We start from the raw sequence: 21,508 nt of genomic DNA on the forward strand, positions 1-21,508 counted from the left end.
TCGCTGACTGGCGCATTCATCCATCACAACCTGAGCAATGTACCCACCGCCCCCGAAACCAAGCGACAACCGAGTTGACTAGTCCGGCGGGCGGCCAAACAAAAAAACGGGACGAACCACCCGTGCCTCTCCGCTATCTCCTCGGATATAAAGCGTTTCGATCGCCAAACCCAAGAGGCGAGTGGTGAAGCGCGCCGCCGTCCACACGCAGGTTTAGCTAGGCGATGCTCGCGCACCACACCAAAGCCACACGTCGTCCACTTCGGGAGAGGTTTACAGTCCACGAAAGTGCGCCCTCGGACGAAGTAACTCGTTCATTTTGTCCCGGCCCCCGTTCTATTCTTTTTCCCCTCCCTCTTCTTCCTCTTGCTGTAAACTAGGCTGCCTTTGCTTTGCTTGCGTTTGCCCCCTCCCCTTCTTGCTCCTGTCAACCTCGCCCAGCCTTTGTCCCGCCCAACTGAACCAATCCTGGCTCTGCAATTGGCTGTGGCGCCCCCCTGTCATGCGCTCAACGTCCATTCCCATTGGTCAGAACATGCACTGGAATGCCAGTCATATGCAAATGCTATCCGCTTCCACAGTCATTGGCGCACTGACGGTGAACGACTCTACATTTTGTTTCCAAATATGAACCATCTTTGACAAAACAACATATTCCATTTGTTTTGCTCAAAGTCAAACTAATGTTGTGGGATTTAAACTCTCACAAAAGAATAGTACAGTTTATTTCGTTTGCAACCCACTCAACCCCATTGTGGTGGTTATCGTAGTAAATGTAGACTGACGTGGAAGGGAGCCAATAGAGTATCGACACTCAGATGTAGGCTAACCAATAAGCTTGTAGATATTTTTCAAGGTACCGCCCCTTTTTACAAACTGATTAGAGCGCTAGTGAGCTCTCTACTATAAGATTCTGATTATGGATGAAATTTTGTTGTGAGGACTGTTGTGGGTAAATACAATTATTTACCTGATTTTTAATCAAAGTTCCCTAATAACACATTTAAAAATATTTCAACAGGCAGCACTTATAGAGAAAAAACACTAAGGCAAAGAAGGTTATTAACTCAATGCGTGCCATTGACAACGTTAGATGTCTAATTCATTTAAACTGGGAGGACTGCCTATAAATACTCATTTTTCAATGCCATAGACATCCAGCCACTTTAATTGGGAATGACCATTCATTGCCAGCCTCTCCCAATCAAAATGGATTGGACATCTAGTGATGTGATTTTCCAAAATGACAACTTTTAATTTCTATCTGCACAAAATGGACATTTACAAAACAGAGTGTACTTGGTTCTGATGCAACACACTTGCCCAAGGGGTGGGAGAGGGCGAACGGGAAAGAGGAGGCCGCTTGAAAGAGAAGGAAACGGCTGAAACGGTCCATGAGTGGTGGGTAAAAATAGACAGAGTAATTTTCACTGGGGGGGCAAGTGGGAGGAGGAGGGAAAATAACCAGTGAAAACACAAGTTCTCACATAAGAAGAAGTATAGAGCACAAAGGGAACAATACTAAAAAATGTTGTGAGAACAGAACTGGAAATAGCGAGCTATAGTGTTGTTACTCAAGCAAGATGCATGAGTCATGCTGAGCTAGCACATCCAGACATACAATACGGGGAGGGGTCTCCATTACGGTCAGCCCATCAAGAGGCTGAGCTCTGACCAGAGATGCCGGGAGCGACTCTGGCAGGCTGCCCTTGATCGTAAAAATGCTTAACCCCTTCGTCGCCAAGCTGTACACTTTATTTTTGGGATTAAAATAGGTAAATCATTGTTAACCATGGATTGAAATATGTCTAAAAAGGAGAGTCACGGAATACCAAGAACCTTAGCCTATTTCCCCACCACAGATGTTTTCTTTAAATTAGTTCAAGATGGGCGGCTGACAGTTCGGGGGTCTTGGGTTCGATCCCAGGTCGGTCTTCCTGCATGGAGTTTGCGTGGGTTTTCTCCGGGAACTCCAGTTTCCTCCCACATTCCAAAAACATTAACAGTAGGCTGGTTGAACACTAAATTATACCCTAGGTCACAGGTGTCAAAGTGGCGGCCTGGAGGCCAAATATGGCCCGCCGCATCATTTTGTGTGGCCCGGGAAAGTAAATCATGAGTGCCGACTTTCTGTTTTAGGATCAAATTAAAATGAAGAGTATAACTATAGATGTATATTAAATTTCCTGATTTGCCCCCTTTTAAATCAATAATTGTAATTTTCTAATCCATTTTTTCTGTGTTTTTAGTTCAAAAATCATTTTGTAAAATCTAAAAATATATAAAAAAGCTAAAATAAACATTGTTTTAGATCTATAAAAACTGAATATTCAGGGCTTATAATCCAGTTCTTTTAATCAATTTATATTTAAAAAAATCTAAATATTATATCTAAAATGGTCCGGCCCACGTGAAATCAAGTTGACGTTAAAGCGGCCCGCGAACCAACCCGAGTCTGACACCCTTGCCCTAGGTATAAGTGTGAGCGTGAATGGTTGTCCATCTCCTCGTTCCCTGCGATTGGCTGGTCACTGAATCAGGGTGTCCCCCGCCTCGTGCCCAAAGCCAGCCGGGTTAGGCTCCAGCACCCCCCGTGACTCTTGTGAGTCAGAAAATGAATGAATGAATACTTCAAGCTGAGTGCAGACATAAAACAATCTTAACTTGAGTTCAAAATTGCAAATCCTTGAGAATTGTGTTGTGAAATGGAAACCTCACCGATAAAAAAAATACTGGTTCTTTTGTTGTTGTTGCATAATAAGGAAAGACCCAAAAATGTGGTTAGATTGGTTTATGTCTTAACGTGACGGGCACGTCGGGATTTTAGATTTATTTAGAAATATTCCCGCACTATTTTGTATAAGCTACACCTCATCAAACGCGCTAAATGAAATAATAGCGTGACCGACTTGACATACAATGGACATAATTATTCTCCAACTTGAAGTAAGCCAAAGTTGTGTGAAAACAATATGACAATTGATGATGTGATGTATCATATATCATTCAGGCACAAACAAGAAGGCTACAGTCCACTGTCAGCTGCTACTTGTGTTGGTGTAGCCGAATTGGTGATTATATAAACAAATAAATCCTGATTTGTTGTCGCCTATTTACTAATGCTAAATATAGATAGCAATATGAAAAAAGATTTCCCAAAAATGACAGTGAGCGAAAACAAAGAAAGAGTAGTTACTTCAAAGACATACAAGTCTCCATGACAAATAAATATTAGTTAAAGAACATTAACTTTTTTGACAGCTTAATGTGACCTTCATAATTCAATTCCTTGTAAATGGAAGGGTTGTAGCTCAAACCAGTCAAAATGGTTTGGAAGTCTCTCTCTGTCAATACCACCAAAACACGATCATTCAATGTCGGCCATGTTCGTTCAACAGGTTTGCTTGTCTATCGCTGCCAATGACAAACAACGATTAAGATAAACTGTAACTAGAATGTATAATAATTTAATATAATATATGGTTGGCTGGGATAGGTTCCAGTGCCCTCACAAGGATAAGTGTCATTGAAAATGAATGACAGAATGCAACTATAGAGAACTTCAAAGCGAAATACAACTGAATAGTGCTTGGAGAAATTCAAAGTGAAATACAACTGAATAGTGCTTAGATGGGCAATTATTTTGCATACCACCAGAGGGAGGCTGCTCAGCACTACTTTAAGAATCATGAGCTCCGAGGTGAAAAATAGAATCCCTCGCCCCCTTTCAGCTAAGCCTTACAAAACCTCCTTGTTCCTGTGCTTGAAATGTGTGTAGGTGTTCCATTATTGCTTGCATCCGCTTCTAACCCAAATCACAGGTCTAGTGTGTTCTTTTTTCTTTTGTTTGTGTGTGTGTGTGTGTGTGTGTGCCACGTGACTGACAAACTTTTACTCCCACTCGTTACCTCCGGCGGCCACGACGCAGGAGGTGCCACCTTCCATCGCCCTCCTGTCCAATCTCAATTCATCTTCTGCCCTCCCTAGCGCCCGCCATTTACTCGCTCCAATTATAACTCGCATGAGGCAGTCCTTCGCAGTTACCGTGGCAACAGCGATCTGCCGCGTCACCTGAGAACTCGTCGCTGCCTATCGAATTGGACCTTGTTCATCAGTCACCTGACTCGGAACCGCATGCTTTGATTTGAGGGAGCCCCCCAAAAGACGACAGTTGACTGACCGTCAATGCACACCAGATCTCATATTGCAATAGAGTGTGTGCTATGGCGTACAAATGACAGAGCTGAAACACACTGATGAAGGGGTGCATTACCCTGATAAAAACCCCAAAACCGAAGAAAATTCGTCCATGCCACACATGCAATGCTCCAATTTGACCATACGAGGGCACTACTCGCCTTCAGATAGATACCCAAAAGGATGCAAGCACTAGAAACATTGGCCACATGATACAGAGTGGAGTAAAACAAGATTTAAGGATACAAAAATAACGAATTTCAAGTTTTGAGGCATGTAAGGACTAGAAAATGATTTTTGAAGACTTTCCAAACTCTTTTTTTTAATCGGAGAATATTACAAACAGTTAAAGCTTAATCTCCCAAATGGGAAAAGTCATTTAGAGGTGCAGGAGGCGGTCGTACGATAGCCAGATGTGCTTGTTGCCATGGCCAGTAAGGATATGCAAGGGCTTTAAAGTGTTACGTAAAAAGCGCGGGGCACGGGCGGAGGGGAGGGAGTGAGCAGGGATGTTATTCCCGGGTATCCGTATCCGGGTAGACCAGGATGAGGAGAGGAGGAAAGAGAGGAAGGAGGGAGGTGATGCCACTGCAATGCGATGGAATAAAGGGTTAAAAAAGAAAAGGCTTCGCTTTATTTTTCCAAATCTTAGTGAAAAATGTCTGTGCTATGTCATAAGTACCTATGTGTGTGTGACAGGGAAAAGTGTATTTTGCAATTTTCATATATAGTTGCAACATTTACGACGCGGTAAGAAAAGTCACTTCAAACCGTAAATAATTGAAATATTAGTAGCGGAGAGAAAACTAAGCAAAAAGTGCAGGAAATAATTTTTTAAAGAAATTGTGTCACATACAATCCTTGTATCAAAAGTGTGTGATGTACTTCAGGGTCAAGACGACTAAGACATTGTGCATATAGTGCAATATTTCCATAATTTGCATGTCGTAATAGGAAGACTGATGCACGAGGAAAAGCATTGGCATCCAAATTCCCCCCAAAAAGTGAGTAAAAAGAGTAGCCATAGTATTACTATTCTACCAGTATAGTAATAGTAGCGGTAGTGGAGGAAACATATCTGAAAGCTCCATTGTCATCTTTCATATAAAAAAAATGATAGTGTCCTTGAGTCACCTAACACTCTTAACTCACATTAGAATTACTCAGGAGAAATTGGAAAATATATTTCACCACACTACTGGAAAAAAGTCTTCTCTGAGGATAACGGCCATTTAAATCACAATGAAAAATGATATAATTTAGTATAGTTTTAACCATCTGATTTTGAAAAGAAAAATTATAAACAATTACATGTTCGTTGGTTAGTGGCTAAATTTTTCCCAATGTCGTAGCAGTGGGCATATGGGTTCACTTTTACACTTATTCCCTGCTGATAGAAGTCCAATGTGTAATATATATATGTGATATATGGATATATATATATATGATATATGATGTGACATGGTTAGGGTTATAGATATATATACATATATATATATATATATATATATATATATATATATATATATATATATATATATATATATATATATATATATATATATAACCCTAACCATGTCACATCATATGATAAATTTTCAAAGACATTTAAGAATAAGGCCTTTCCTGCCTATGATGGGACAGTACAACATATACTATAGCCATAAAAGTCAAATAAACTGTATATATTTGACTGTGCGAAAAGAAACATCCACATTAGCGGTGGGAAACCTTTCTACCATCAGGGGTAATCTTTTTTTTTTAGAAAAATGTGGTACACAGGCTGTACACATCAACTTCTCTATGGCATCACATTACCAGCACATATACATAATTGTATTTTCTGCCCCCGTGTTATGTCAGTATTTCATTAGCAGGATGTTTGCTGCGTTACCATGGCAACAGCCAAGTTTCCACTCTCACGCACATTAGAACCGGCATTCCGTGATTGACGCCTGTTGCTCTCTCACACACACATGATCACAAACTGCATGCATGCAACACACACATGCAGGCACTATAAAATACGGTATCATCCATCTCCTTGTCACTAATTGTATTTCTGCCTACTTCTGTTGCGTTTTTTATGGCAAGTTGGGAGAAGACATTTACGGAGTCATTAGTGTAGTTTTTTTATGGGTCGGCACATACACGTATGACAGATGGGGCATAAATTATCCCACGGTGCAATGGCTTATTTGACACACATAAAAAAATGAAGGTTTTCAGTGTAAGGATTTATTTTGGCTCAGCATCTGGATACATCGAATGAAATGAGTCCGATTACAGTGGAAGGTTTCTACACAGATGAATTTCTATTGGGACCATGAGCTGAGCTGGTATTAGATGTTTTGGACAAATGCCTGAAATTTAATCAGCATTTAGACTAGTACTGACCAATTAAGTGCATTGTTACTGCACCAAAGTTACACGGCTTTTGGAGAAGCTTTTGCGTGTCCGGTGAGTGTGTTTAAGCCAAGCCAATAATTTTAGTTAGTTAATTTGTTGGGTAGCTTTCATTCATTCATTGTCCGAACTGCGCAACATCGCAAGGATTGTGTGGTGGCCAATCCCAGCTGACTTCAGGCGAAAGACAGACTACACCCTAAACTGGTCGCCAGTCATCCGTAGGGCAAACAAAGAGACAAACAACCTTTTGCACTCACAATCACAGCGTCACCGAGCAGGAATCGATCCCACGGTTGCCCGCACTAAAGTCAGGTGAGTGAACCACTACACCATTAAGTGGCTGTTGCTTAACAGACACTGTTAACATATAAGACACACTTACACATCACATGTGTCAAAGTGGCGGCCCGGGGGCCAAATCTGGCCCACCGCGTCATTTTGAGTGGCCCGGGAAAGTAAATCATGAGTGCCAACTTTCTGTTTTAGGATCAAATTAAAATGAAGAGTATAGATGTATATTAAATTTCCTGATTTTCCCCCTTTTAAATCAATAATTGTAATTTTCTTAATCATTTTTTTCTGTGTTTTTAGTTCAAAAATCATTTTGTAAAATCTAAAAATATATTTAAAAAAGCTAAAATAAACATTGTTTTAGATCTATAAAAAAGTGAATATTCAGGGCTTTTAATCCAGTTCTTTTAATCCATTTATAAAAAAATATATCTAAATATTATATCTAAAATGGTCCGGGCCCACGTGAAATCAAGTTGACGTTAAAGCGGCCCGCGAACCAACCCGAGTCTGACACCCTTGCTCTAAGATATACTACTTCTTTCCTTACGTTCAAAAAAGCTCCCCGCTATGTTTCTGAGTCTACCAAAAAAAAAACACCCACGTACGTGACGCAGCTCAAAGCCCGTCAAAATAAACGCACATGCACATGGGCAAGCATGCATGATCCGACACAAAGGGATGCTATTCATCCATTTGGCGTCCTTTCAGTCGCATAAAAGAGGCTGTGAGGCGGGAGCATACACTCAAAATGACAGTGCTCCCCTTCCTGTCCACTTCTCTGTCACAGTCGCGCGCCTCTATATGTCGAGACGTGCATTCACTCGGGGGGCCGAAGGGGCCCGGTTGAAGTGAATTGTACAGGCGGGTACTATCTAAATATGCGCATCCAATTTAGTCAAATTTTATCAGAAAAGCCAGACATTGTGAGCAGAAGAAAACAAGATTGGATGTGTTGCATTTCCTCAAAAAGTGACCTCAACTCGAATAGATGTCATACACGAATGAATCCGCATTGTACACGAGGAGGAAAAAAAAAACAGCCAACTTTAAAAAAAAAAAGTTCCTTACTCCATCTTACTCTATGATTTTGTGTGAACTGCAATGCTCTGTAATTGGCAGCAAATGATGGGAGGATCGTATTTCCTCCAAAAGGGGCCTGGGCCAAACTATACACCATGCTCTCAAATAATCAACATCATGCACCAAACTTGAAAGTGATCTTTTTAGGTGCAAGAATGAGCAACAGTGTATGTCATGGAAAGTTTCAGAGACAATCTCAGCTGTGTCTCAAGGGAATGTAGTATTTTGTGGAAAAAATAATGGACTTTTATCAGAAGAAAGCCTTGGGAGGCGTTAAGTTTTGTCAAGGAGTGACCTCGGATTGAATTAATGGCAACTATTAATCGTACATCACACTTGTAAGTCAAGACACTTATATCTCATGGCTAAAAAAATCTTTTATTCCATCTTTTTCAACATTGTTTGTTGCGGGGTGCTGGAGCCTATCCCAGCAGACTTTGGCCGAAAGGTGGACTACACTCTTGACTGCTCGTCAGGGCTGAATAATCTATTCAATTTTTTTTTAAAGTTAAATAAATAAAATCTTTTATAGTTTTTTGGGGGGGGTAAATATTTGCTTGAAAAAAATATTGGTGTACTAAAAAAATCTAAATTACATTTTAAAAAATTGATAAAAATATAAACATCAATTAAAGACTATTAAAAAATATTACCCCAATAGACCCATGATTATCAGTTAACACATCATCATAACTAGTCATTAAAAAATGTTATGCTCTAATTTTTTACTGTCTTTACTTGTGTGTGTTGTTACAGCAATCAACATTTCATTTTGGATGCTTGTCAAGCTTAGTACATTTTAGAACACACGTGATAAACACACATTTAGATATCGAGTCACCTCGGTATGTACTTGCCCGTACATTGTTTGACTACGGATTGGCCTGAGTCGCTAATAAAACAAACATATACGCTGGCTATGTCAAAGGACTTGAAGAAAATAAACCTGTCGGTCATGTTCAGCCAAAATACTGACACGCACGTATCGTTTTTATTCCTCTGAGTCGTCATCTACTCTCACGCTCTCTTTTTTTCCTTTAAAAATCTAAACCCCATTTTGGTGGTGCCATTCACCACGAAAGCAAATCAACACCAACAAGCAGCTCCATAACTGGCCTACATACAGCACCTTCCATAGTTACTTATGCTATTGTCATGAAATGTTAATTTTTAGTCTTGCACTCGCTTTTGTTCTCGACTGGAGAATCTCTGACTGCGATTTCCAAATTTCTTTTTTTCCCCTGAGAATAACCATATCTTTACACCAAAATTTGTCGATAATGACTTTAAATATATAACTGTCTGTCTAGGCTAAATTCAAGGAACATGTCTAATCCCCACAATAATAGAAACATCAATTTAATATTCTCTCTCATCTGAAATTGCACACAGAAACGACACTGGAACACTTTTTAATTTAAAAAAAAACCAAACTAAATCTACAACTGAAGCTTTAAGACACTACGCCAAACTTAAATCCAGGAAGTGTGATTTAGTTGGCCAGATGATTTTCCATGACCTACTAAAGCAAATAAACAGTCCAGTTTATCTTTCTTTCAAAATGAATTTGAACCAAATTGCTTCTTTACATAAATAATTCAAAAATAGTATTTTTAATTGGTTGTCAGTATTTTCAATGACATGTTATTTTCCTTTTGTACTCAAAAGTGTTCATATTTGGGGCCTCTTTGGTACCTAATAATATAATATGATGATCAAGAGGGGAATATTAGCTATGATGTGTCCTCACAATAAAAAAAATGACACCACTGCATAGGGAAAAAAGCACTGCCGAGAATTAGTGCCGTTTTAGCGAGCATGCAAAATTTTGGAACGTCAGCTGTGCATCATTAGGTCTGTGCAACAAATCGCAGGTGCTTGCGCTCATGTGACGAGCGGCTTTGGCGTGACACACAAGAAGGGCGACCATATGGGACGACAGCATGTCGGCTAACATGACACTTTTGGCGGGCATGGACGCCACATGCGGGTCATATCACCTTGGTTGTTCAATCTCGATCTATTACATGACGAATGGACGAATAAGACACTGCAGTGAGTGACTGCTAATTACAGATATAAGTATGGATAGAAATAGTAATACATTTATAATTTAAAATATGAGTGTGTCACATTTAAAGGGAACGAGGGGTTCGCTTTGATTGGTGGTGAATGGAATTCACAGTAGCACAAACCGCCTCCCTTAAATGTTGCTTGCCCGTATGTGACTGCTAAATTACTAACACTCTGGAATGCTCCCACATACCACGGAGAAGCAGTCTTCATTTGGTCGTATGTGAAAACAAAGCTCATGATGTTAACATCTTAGTATTATTTGTTTCTCATGAATAACCAGTGGACAAGTAATGAGCAATTGGGTATAAAATTCAAGTGAAATAACTTACTTAAAAGTCATTAGTTTAATTTACTATTATGAAGAGAGCAAGTTAATGCAACATATGAAACATTTTAATATGTGATAGGGTCATATTTTTCTAGTTGACTGATGAAATAAACCATCAAATAAATGTATATTACTGTATTACTGGCGCAAACATAAATGGTTGATAAAAGGTCTGATTTCCCTCATGCATAGCATAACTATTTTATTTCTGTTCAGTGTGGCCTGGATTTTATATAGTGTGGTGTGATTTTCATGAAATTTCTTTTAAGTTTAGACACTACTGAATTCTGAAGAAACATGAAAGCACTAATTAAATCATTCAATGAATAACATGCCAAACTGTCTGAAAAATGGAAAAACTGGGATAGTTTTGATCTTCATAAATCGGCATTGTGGCCAAAATGGTTTCGCTGTTTACCAAACAACGTTAGTTAATTTGTACTTTTTCTGTGGTTTTCTTTTTTTTGGTATTGTCCTCATAATAATAGACAAATTGTATCGCTGCAAAATCCCTGTTCATAGTTTCTGACCTCAGGTAAACAAATACAAATGTATGTGTTCTCACCTGTTCCAGGCCGTCCCATGATGATGTCCTTCCGAGGAGTGGGGTGAAGGCTCTCCACGGGTAGGATCAGTGGAAGCAGCGCCGTGGGGGATGGGTGGCAGGGGACCGGTTGCTGCACCTCACCCTCAAAACCCCTGGTTTCCCCTCGTTCCCTGGAGCTGTCCACGCTGCACGAAATGGGGGCGGCCACCGTTGCGCTGACAGCGACCGAGAGGGCTTGCAATGGGGCAGCGGCGGGAATGTCTAAGGTTGGTAAAGAGGACGGTGAAGGAGAGACGAGCAGCAAAGTTTGTGCTGGACTTCGGAAAAGAACGGCACCATTGGGAACAGGAGCTGCTGCGGCATTTATAGGTACGGGAACCTGGAGACCAGAAATGGGTTGAGGCGTGATGGAGGTTAAGCCGTTATCTTTAGTTAAAGTAGGTTCAACCCCTCCTTCTTTTACACTCCCTTTTCCCGGGGGACACTCTATGAATTTTGTCAGGGGAACGTCAGGATTCCTTACAATGACGGGGGAATCCCGCAAGCTCTGCTGGGGAACGGGGACCATGCGACGAGGCCCTCCGTCAGGGGTCAATGGGGAGGGAGGCGTCGGCGACACCAGTAGAGGAGGGGAGGCGGCCGTCGACGAAGGGGGCCTGCTCGAGGAAGGGGTTGCGGCTCCCCTGGGACGCGAGAAGGTGGGTGTGTGGGAATGTGAAGCTGGTGTATGCGGGGACAGGACCCTGAAAGAGTTGTTGAGGTCACCCTGCTCCAGCTCTGTTTTAGGCGTGTAACTGTGGTGGTGCAGGGGGAGGGGCGGCGGAAGGGGTACGTCTGGCTTTCTTTTGCTGGGGCTCATCGGGACCGTAAACGTCAGGTTGCTATGGAACGTAGGCTGGATGCCCGAAGTGTGTCTCTCCCGCTCCACTCCCCCTGCTGTGGTCGTCACCTTGTTGCCCCCTCCCCCTCCTCCCCCCGTGCCGCTTGGCTGCCTGTGCCGCCGGTGTTGTAGGACCGGGGAGGCGGTAATCGGGGAGAAGTTTGCCGGCCTGAAGCCAAATAGCGGGGAGGGTGAAGGAGAGGGGGCAGGGGAGAAGGGAGACTGGTTAGAAATGGGGGAATAGGATGGCGTGCCAGAACGGGAGCTTCCTAGCGATACTAACATAGTGGCCGCCTCGCACTCGTCAAAGTCGAAGCGGGCTGACAGGTCATGGGGCAAAACGGAGGGGAGGAGCAAGCGGGGTCTGGAGTCTCCCCTGCTACTCGTTTCGCTGCTATCCCTGGATGTGTCGTCCCACTCAAACTCACTGCTCGCTCTGCCCCGCAGATCAGATGGCGTCACGGTCCCCGAGCTGCTACCTCCTCCGACCCTTTCCGCCCCTCCGGCAGCCTCCATCTCCTTGGTCCTCATCGACAGGTGTCTGGAGCAGTAGCCGCGACGCTGAGATTCCTTCATGCAACCCTCCCTCGAGCACAGCCTCCTCCACTGCTTACCGTTGAACTTTTTACGAATACCGTTCTGGGTGCACACGACGTCGCCCTTCTTGTATTTCTGTTGAGCCAACGAGAGGGGCGTCCTGGAGCGAGAAGAGGTAGAGGAATTCCCCCCCGCTGACAAGGGTGTTGGGATCTGAGTAGGAGTGATCTTGGCTGGAGGTAGATTTTGCTGACTTTTGTTCATTTCACAATTGGGTAAGGCAGTCGAAGGGGAAAACTGGGGGCTTGCTAGGGTGGTGAAATGAGAGGGTCCCAAACCCCTCACCACAGAGAGTTGGGGTGAGGACGGGTGGTAGCTACTGGACTTGGAAATGATATTTCTGTTCTGTGACATTGTAGAGTTTATCTTGGGTTCAGCGTACATATTGAAACAAGACACCTCAACATCTTCTTCTGGGATGTTGACATGCTTCTGTCTCTCTCTATCCGAGTAGACCGTGGTAGGCCCCCCACTAGAAGTAACGGTGGAGGGATGAGGAGGCTGATGTACATTTCCATAGGGATGCCCCTCGGCAACCCCTTGACAAGACAAGCCATGGTTCAGCCTTGGTCCGACTCCCAGTACACCCATTCCACTACTCAACTGGCATACCTCCCTCTCTACCTCCATCTCCTCCCTCCACTCTCTTTCTTCCCTTTCCCTGTCCCGCTCTCTTTCCCGAACCCCCCCACTCTCCAAGTGTGGGCCATCCCAGGGTAGGGTGAGCAATCTCAGACTCTGTCGTGAAACCCACACTGTCTGAGTTTTACTTTTGTCTCCCTCCTGACGGCCATTCATGCCACCCGGGATTTGGCCATCTTCACCCAAGACAACCTGGTAGGGGAACGAGACACCTGGATGAGGGTCCACCTGGGAAATAATCCCCTCTCTGTACAACAACGGGCCCCCCTCCACTCCTCCATAGGGCACACACACTTTGGTACTAACCGCTACTGGCAACAAGCCGGGTGGGGGCGCATCCAAAACTAACTCGACAATGTTCCCAGATCCTGACGCTGTCATCCCAGTTCTGCCATGAAGAGGATATCTAATAATTATGTCCTTCCCTTGCAGTTGAACTTCAACAGCATCCCCACTGACCCCTCTTACTACACCAGGTCTGAACACCGGCGAAACGGGGTAGGAATCACTCTCCTTGAACCCCACCTGGCCCGAAATGTCGGCACTGCTCTCCATCGAGGTCCTTCTCTGCCGAACTAAGACTCTCTGGTTTTTCAAACCTGTAGCAAGTGCTTCAGCAGGTTTGCCTGTATCGTTGACTCGCTTGGGCAGTGCGTTCAGGAATGGCGCCGGAGTGTTCGGATTGTTTGGTCCATTTGCCTCCACCATGTCCAGATCAGCCGAGTGCTCGCTGGCTGTGTCAGTGGAGGATGAGCGCACCGAGTTGGGGGGACCCTCTGATTCATTCTCTCCCACTTGGGGCATTTTTTCTTGGTGAGCCATTGTCCTGAGAGTCCCAATATCTTCTGTGGCTTTACCGGTCACTTGTTGAACTAATAACTGATTACCTGAGCTCGCATGACTTCTGATTTTTACACTGCTACTGATTATGCTAGTGTCATTTTTTGTACTGTTTATACTAGCATCAGTATTTTTGTTCATTAGATGACTAACCTTGTTGCAATTCTTCATACTATTAAGAGTCTGATTTACACTGTCACCGATTTTGCTGTTGCTATTACAGGAAGTTAAGCCTGTGGGCGCAGAGCTAGAGGTAGGAAAGATGGTGGGAGGAGTGGAGTTGTTGGCAAAGTGCTCATACGTGTATTTCTTTTTGGGAACACGGGCCTTGAAAGTGGCTGTTTTTCTGCTCGACACCGAAGCCAGACTGGGGTTGGCGGCTGGGGGTGTCGTAGCTGTGCTTTGCGGCGCAGGATGAGAGGTAGGGGATGCTACTGAGTCGGTGGACGAGCTTCGACACGCCGTCACATCTTTTACTGTCTTTGGCGCTTCCTTATCAGCTGACTCGACCAGTTTCCTCGGTCCGTTCAATTCACCCCTCCTGGGGGTATCATTGTCCGCATTCGGCTCCTTATGAAGGTCACCCGCTACGGGTAAGCTCTGCTTAGAGAAAGTGCTGGGTGTGCTCTGTGGGGTTTTACCGGGTGACTCCCGCTTTATTCTTTTGGGGTCTTTCTCTTGAGGAGGCTTAGCACCCGCTTTTCGTCGAGCCCCTCGGCCTCGGGACGATGAAGGGGATCGTCCCCGTTGTTTCTTTAATGGACTCATTTTTTTTTAAATCTCAATGCAGACGTTCCTCTTCCCTGTCACTCTCTCCTTTAAGGCACTTTGTCTTCGCTTCTCTGTATTGCAGAACTAGAGAGGAAGAAAGACACACATGGTCAATCACTTTCTTAATGCATAAACACATTTTTGTTGTGTATCCTGTTCAGGGTGAAGGGTAAGTGTAGCTTTATCCTGCATACTGTGTGTGAGATTCGTGGTCTACACTCCATTGGTCACTAGTGACGCTATGGAATTATTTCCTTTGACTTTGAGGCAAACCACATATATGCACCACTATGCTTCACAATCTGAATCCAATATGTAATAGTAATTGACATGGTTGAACATTTGACATTTACTGCGTTTCAGTGTGTCGCCTTGTGTTCGGGATTAATAAACTTGACTGGTAATAGCTTCTCTCTGCCATATGTACCTGTTTAGGGGGGGAAAAAGGACATCCAAGGTTCCTCGACAGCACATGTGTCAAAGTGGCGGCCCGTGGGCCAAATCTGGCCCACCACATCATTTTGTGTGGCCCGGGAAAGTAAATCATGAGTGCCGACTTTCTGTTTTAGGATCAAATTAAAATGAAAAGTATAGATGTATATGAAATTTCCTGATGTTCCCCCTTTTAAATCAATAATTGTAATTTTTTCATCATTTTTTTCTGTTTTTAGTTCAAAAATCATTTTGTAAAATGTAAAAAAAGCTAAAATAAATATTGTTTTAGATCTATAAAAAACTGAATATTCAGGGATTTTAATCCAGTTCTTTTAATCCATTTATAATATTTTTTTAAAATATTATATCTAAAATGGTCCGGCCCATGTGAAATCAAGTCAACGTTAAATTGAATGTCAAAATATTGTTATCTGACATTAGCACCAAACTTGCCAAAACAAAAAGTGCTCCTTTTTCCCCACACAACTGTATCTTCCTAATTATCAATAGAATAAAGAATATAGGTTGGTTTTACACAGAACACCGTTTTTTGATCAAAAATACATATGATATATGATACTTCATCATCCTGCATACTCTGTACGTGTATGTCTACTTTTTGAAGACCACAAATATTATTTTGACTCACTTTGAATATATATTTCCTTAGTAGTAAAGAATAAAAAGAAAATACATTTTGCCAGTGTATAAGGAAACATAGGGTGTCCCGGTGGTGCGAGTGGTTAGCGCGTTGGCCTCACAGCTCTGGGGTCTTGGGTTCAAATCCAGGTTGTGTCCGCCTGTGTGGAGTTTGTATGTTCTCCCCGGGCCTGTGTGAGTTTCCTCGGGTACTCCGGTTTCCACCCACATTCCATAAACATGCATGGTAGGCTAATTGGACACTCTAAATTGCGACTAGGTATGGGTGTGAGTGCGCATGGTTGTCCGTCTCCTTGTGCCCTGCGATCGACAGGGTGTCCCCCGCCTCTGGCCCGGAATCAGCTGGGATAGGCTCCAGCACCCCCGTGACCCTAAAGAGGATAAAGCGGATCAGAAAACGAAGTGAGATAAGATGAGATAAAGAAACATGCGGTAAATTCACATGATTTACTTCAGTGGGCCACATAAAAGGATGAGGCATAACAAATCTGGGGCCCGAGACCTTGAGTTAGATACCTGTTCTTTAGACAAAAACTCTCTTCATCGCACCACATACAAGCGTAAAGTCTCATACTACAGGTCTCCTGATTTGCCCCCAGTCCCTCGGGCTACTTTCACATGCGACGGAGGCGCTTTTTCTCACGCTACGCTTTAACGGCGTCTTCAAATTCAGCGTTGCAACAACAAACCGTTTATTTAGCCTTCCATCAGGGAGGGAAAGGGGCTGGCGGGAGCCCTGGGTGAGGTCACCCAACAACACCAGTGTGTGAGGGGGATGTAGAGGTGCTGTGCGGATGTTTGTTAAGAGCGTTCTGGAGTAGTGGCTGGGAATTTCCACAGCCTCGCTTTTTCACTCTCACACACGCTCTCCCTGAGCATTCCCATACTTCTTCCGATACAAACATTTCAGCGGGGAGGAAGACGAACTGGAATAATGCAGACAAAAATGGGGGAAATATTTTTTAAAGGCTGGCACGGGATGCCCGACGACAAACACAGGCTGCGCAAACACTCCAGCATGTGCTGTCCTTCAGTGTAATCGTATCCAAACATGTAGCAATGCCCGCCTTCTTATAATTACAACACGCGTTAAACTATACACTGAGTGCAAATACATATTTGCATAAGGTGACCTTGTTGCCAGAGACGATGTTAAATGCAACACTCGGCGAGAACTAATCCTGTTTATCCTAAAAGACTACCAAAATCACTCTGCCTATTGATCCTTATCAAGAACACATATCTTCCACTTTTTTTTGCTAAAGAAGTCACAATATCAGGCATTTCTAACTTCTTAAGCAAAATGATAAAACATAAACGCACTCTAAGGACATGTTTTCAATGATAAAATGAATCATATAATCATATACGTAATCTCAGAACATAATGGTGGTGTAGTGGTTTACTCACCTGATTATATATATATATATATATATATATATATATATATATATATATATATATATATATATACACTTCAGCAACACACTTATTTATTTATATATTTATTCATGTATTTATTTATTAACTTACTTATTAACTATCTATTTATGTCTAAAATGGCTTTCCTATTTCTGCATCCTCACCCTTTTGCTACTGTGACAACGAAATTTCCCGAATACGGGATGAATAAAGTTATCTAATCCAATTCCGGTGCGAGCAATTCGATTCCCGCTGGTGGCAGCATTATTGCGTGACCGGACGTTTGGTCGCCGGACGTTTGGTCGCCCGGGTGAATATAATTTTGAGAGCTGGTTTCAACAGTAGATATTTAGATATTAAACTCTCTCTCTCATGAATATAATTTTGAGAGCTGGTTTCAACAGTAAACTCTCTGTCATTGTGTCAAACGTCCGGCGACCAAACGTCCGGGCGACCAAACGTCCGGGCGACCAAACGCCCGGGCGACCAAACGTCCGGGCGACCAAACGTCCGGGCAACCAAACGTCCGGGCGACCAAACGTCCGGGCGACCAAACGTCCAGCGACCAAACGTCCGAGTACCCATTATTGTGGGGGCGTATGGTCGTTTATCTCTGTGTGCTGATTGGTGACCAGTCGAGGGTGTCATCTGCCTTTCGCCCAAAGTCAGCTGGGATAGGCAACCCTTACGAGGATGAGCGGTACATCAGATGAATAAACGAACGACTAAAATAATTCAGCGTGACAAGAAAAAAGTGGACAATTTACGACAAACATGTAGTAATAAAAAGTCTTAGATTACAATAACCTGTTTAAATTATACCTTAATTTGAATACATTGAAAAGAAAAGCTATAAATGGCTAACTCTAGTGCCCGTAATATTATTTTCGTCTCTCGACTTATTGCTTTACCAAGCAAATGTTCGTTAAGTGCACACATTGCCTCTTCTAAAATGTCGGATTGCAAGGGACTCATGCACGGCCCCCTCGGGTAAGCCTCACTGATTTTTTTTTAAGTCGCTCTTTTGTCCATGTGAACGCTAAAAGCTTTCATCCATTTTCAGCTTTCTTGGTTTTGGGCCAAAAGTAACAAAACTCCTGACTACCATTTTGATACTGTTCACGAATCCCTCCATCTTGTTGGTGACCTATTCTGTATGTGTCCTTAGTCAATTTGCGGCGCTACCTTGTGTGCTGCTTATTTACAGCTAAAAATTCCAAATGTGTGACGAAGAGAAAAGCAGATGGGATTCTGCGGCTCTCAGCTGACCGACCTTTCTGCAAAATCGCCAGTTGATCTTTGCTGGGATAAAAAAAAAAAAAAACGGTGTCCGTTCATGCTCATGCTGTGTGTTCACATTCTGATATAACACAGAGGAGTTTGTGCAATTTTGGCATCTTGACCCATCACTTTCTTTTCACTGGAAAGTATTTGGGGTGGCCAGCTCATCGAGTTATAAGCACGATGCCTTCTTTTTTTTCTGCTCTGCTTCAAAATACCAGAGAGCATCATTGTTGTTCACTCGAGCGAGAGATGTAAAATTCCCGGCGTAAATAGCGGGGTTGCCAGACCCACTCGAGGAAGAAGAGTATAATTAATGGATAAAAGGCTTCTTTTTACGTAGATATATATATATGTTTAACCATATGCTGTGGAACCCCCAAAGTCATCTGATGGATTTACCCCATGGATGTGTTTTTCTTTGCTTTTGTGACGCCACCACCATGTCATGATAATCACAGAGCATGAAATGAAAATTGATGAAGATGAATGGCAAACAATTTTAGTTTTTTGCAGGAAATTACATTGATTTATCAAAATGTAAAATAATTCTGGCCAAATTTGAAATGCATAATCAGTTATAAACACAATAAAAACATGATCAAGCAACATTCCTAAACAGGCGATTCACATTATGGTTCGCTTTTATGGTTTTTGGTAACTCATTAAACTCTTCCAATTCCAATGATGAGAAAACTAGTCCGCCAGATTTCAAAAGCTGTGTTCAAATGACGACATTCTCATTGATAACTTGATCTAACTCATTAAAGCGAGTGAGAGGTGCTGTTTTGATTGGCAGTTAATGGAATCAGCAATTTCACGGTCACAATAACACAAGCTAATCTCATTAAAATGCACTTCTGGAAAGAATTCTACCAAAGACTTCTTATCATTATGAATTTACTCACTAAGTCTCATTTCTTTTGTGAAAAAAAAATGCGATCTTCATATTTTTTTAACATTATATAAAATGTTACATTTATAATTTCAACTTGACTCACATATTGTTGTCTCTGATATCATAAAGATTAAAAACAGATATATAATATTAAATGTTTGATTTGAACTCACATAACATTCCGGCTTTGTTTTCATTGAACTGATCAAATTAAAGCCTTGCTTGCAAATTAAATCTTTTGATATATGCATATTAAAGCTTTATTTTCATTGTATTTATCATTACACTTGATCCATTCATTTAAAAAATATTAAAAGTAATACATCCTAAAAAAATGGTAAATGATAGTCACTGAATTTGAGAATTAAGAGAATGAGACATCATGCATTAGAAAAAAATAGATAACAGATGCTAATGCAAACTCTCCTACAATTTAAAAAAATGTATATTCAAATACTGTCATTTTTTGCCTAACGCTTATCCTGTTGGTTGAGCATAATTGGTGCGATGAGTGATCAAGGCTTTGGGATCAAGAGAGGGAATGTTACCCTGACGAGACGGACAAATGGCGAGCTTGTCCTTCCCATACCGTTGGACCGGACAAATAGCGTCGGGATAAACAATGCAACCTCAACGTCCTTTCAATACGTCAAACTTTACACACACACACTTTTAGAATGAGGTTCCCCCTCTGCCTGCATCTTTGCGGAAATTACAGTGTAGTCATGCAGACTTTGTTAAAATCTCCCATGCCTCACACAACACACACTCAAGCACATTTACTGAGACGCATTAAAATGGACGTTTTTAGTTCAAGCCATACATGTCGTCGCACCAGGTCTACATATTAAAGGTAGATTTTACTGTGTTTTGACATCCACACAAAAGGACGTGGAGTGTGTACAACTTCGGTACTGCCATAACATAAAATGTGATAGATGGAAATGGCACTTGGGTCTTTTGCATATTAAATATAGCTTGTTATTCAATGATTTAAAAAAAACATTTCTCATGTTTACCACATTTGGCATGATTTTAGGATGTATTGTCATTCGAATCGACTGTTTTGCAATGGCGATCCCTGAGGGGATAAACAGAAAAGTCTATCTAGGAGCATTATGGGATAAAAATGTTTTTTAAGGCTCTTTGTAATCACTATGTTTATTAACATTCCAAAGAATTAAAAAACCTTTCAGGGGGGTTTCAACACTGACACGCATCCTTGGTGCAGTTTAGGGTCGTGAACACGAACCGTGTGTTATTAATGATCGCACCCTATTGGAAGCCCTTAGCTGTTATGCCTCGACATAGAATGAAGTGGATACATCTATTATGACAGGTCGCTCAAAAAAAGTGCCATTCGCCGAAAGTGAGGTCGACCATTTTGAATTCAGCCAAATGAGACCCAATCTGAATCATGTAGCTTTTCCCCAGTTATTCCAAACAACTGAGTGGCAGGAAATTACAACTACATGGTCTGGAAATATGTATTTATTTACTAGAAAGTTTTTGTTCGTCTATTTGTTGTCATGGAAAAATATATTACACCACCGATATGTCAATCAGTCTATATCCTTTAACTCCCCAAACGTGTTTTTTGGCATGCCATGATCTTTTCGCTGCTATTATTATACAGGTATTAAAACTAAAAAAAAAAAATTGAATAAGCAACGTTGTGCTATCAACCCTGTTTTCTATAAGAGTGCAATAGTGAGAAAGTGACAGACAGAACAATGAATTACTGATCCACCAAATGGCTGAAGGTCAAATAAACCTGTGTTTCCACCTGTTGCATTTATAATGCAAGAATATAAATGTTTTATTCAACTAATCAGGCCAGAATTTCACATTAGGTACGTTTTTGTTTGTTTGCGAATTGAGACGGGTCCTTCTGTACTTTAGCATCGTGTCAATACTTCATGTGGCAGTTGTCTTGTTTTTACTATTTCATTCGTGGCGAATGAAGCGGACCGCATTTGGCTTTAAGTGGGTCACACAAGCAAGAAGCAAGATGCGCTCACACACTTTGGCGTGACAAAATTTGACATGGCGAACATTCCTGATGATGCATCGCGAGCGTTTTATGGCACGACGGGCAATATTTGAATGCTCTGGGGGTCCCTATAAGACCTATGGGCGGTAGTTTGCGAT

General features: G+C 42.1%; 1 protein-coding gene across 2 annotated transcripts in view; it reads right to left on the minus strand.

The window, feature by feature from the left end:
* Positions 1-21,508, minus strand: part of cicb (capicua transcriptional repressor b) — a 35,789-nt gene that overhangs the window by 13,095 nt on the left and 1,186 nt on the right. For both annotated transcript variants that reach the window (XM_077599460.1, XM_077599459.1), the window contains exon 2: positions 10,950-14,745. In XM_077599460.1, coding sequence (XP_077455586.1) covers positions 10,950-14,658 — 3,709 coding nt within the window. In that variant the 5' untranslated portion in view covers positions 14,659-14,745. The remainder of the gene's footprint in view (positions 1-10,949; positions 14,746-21,508) is intronic.

This window comes from Stigmatopora argus, chromosome 4, assembly GCF_051989625.1.
Source record: "Stigmatopora argus isolate UIUO_Sarg chromosome 4, RoL_Sarg_1.0, whole genome shotgun sequence".
Classification (NCBI taxonomy): Eukaryota; Metazoa; Chordata; class Actinopteri; order Syngnathiformes; family Syngnathidae; genus Stigmatopora; species Stigmatopora argus.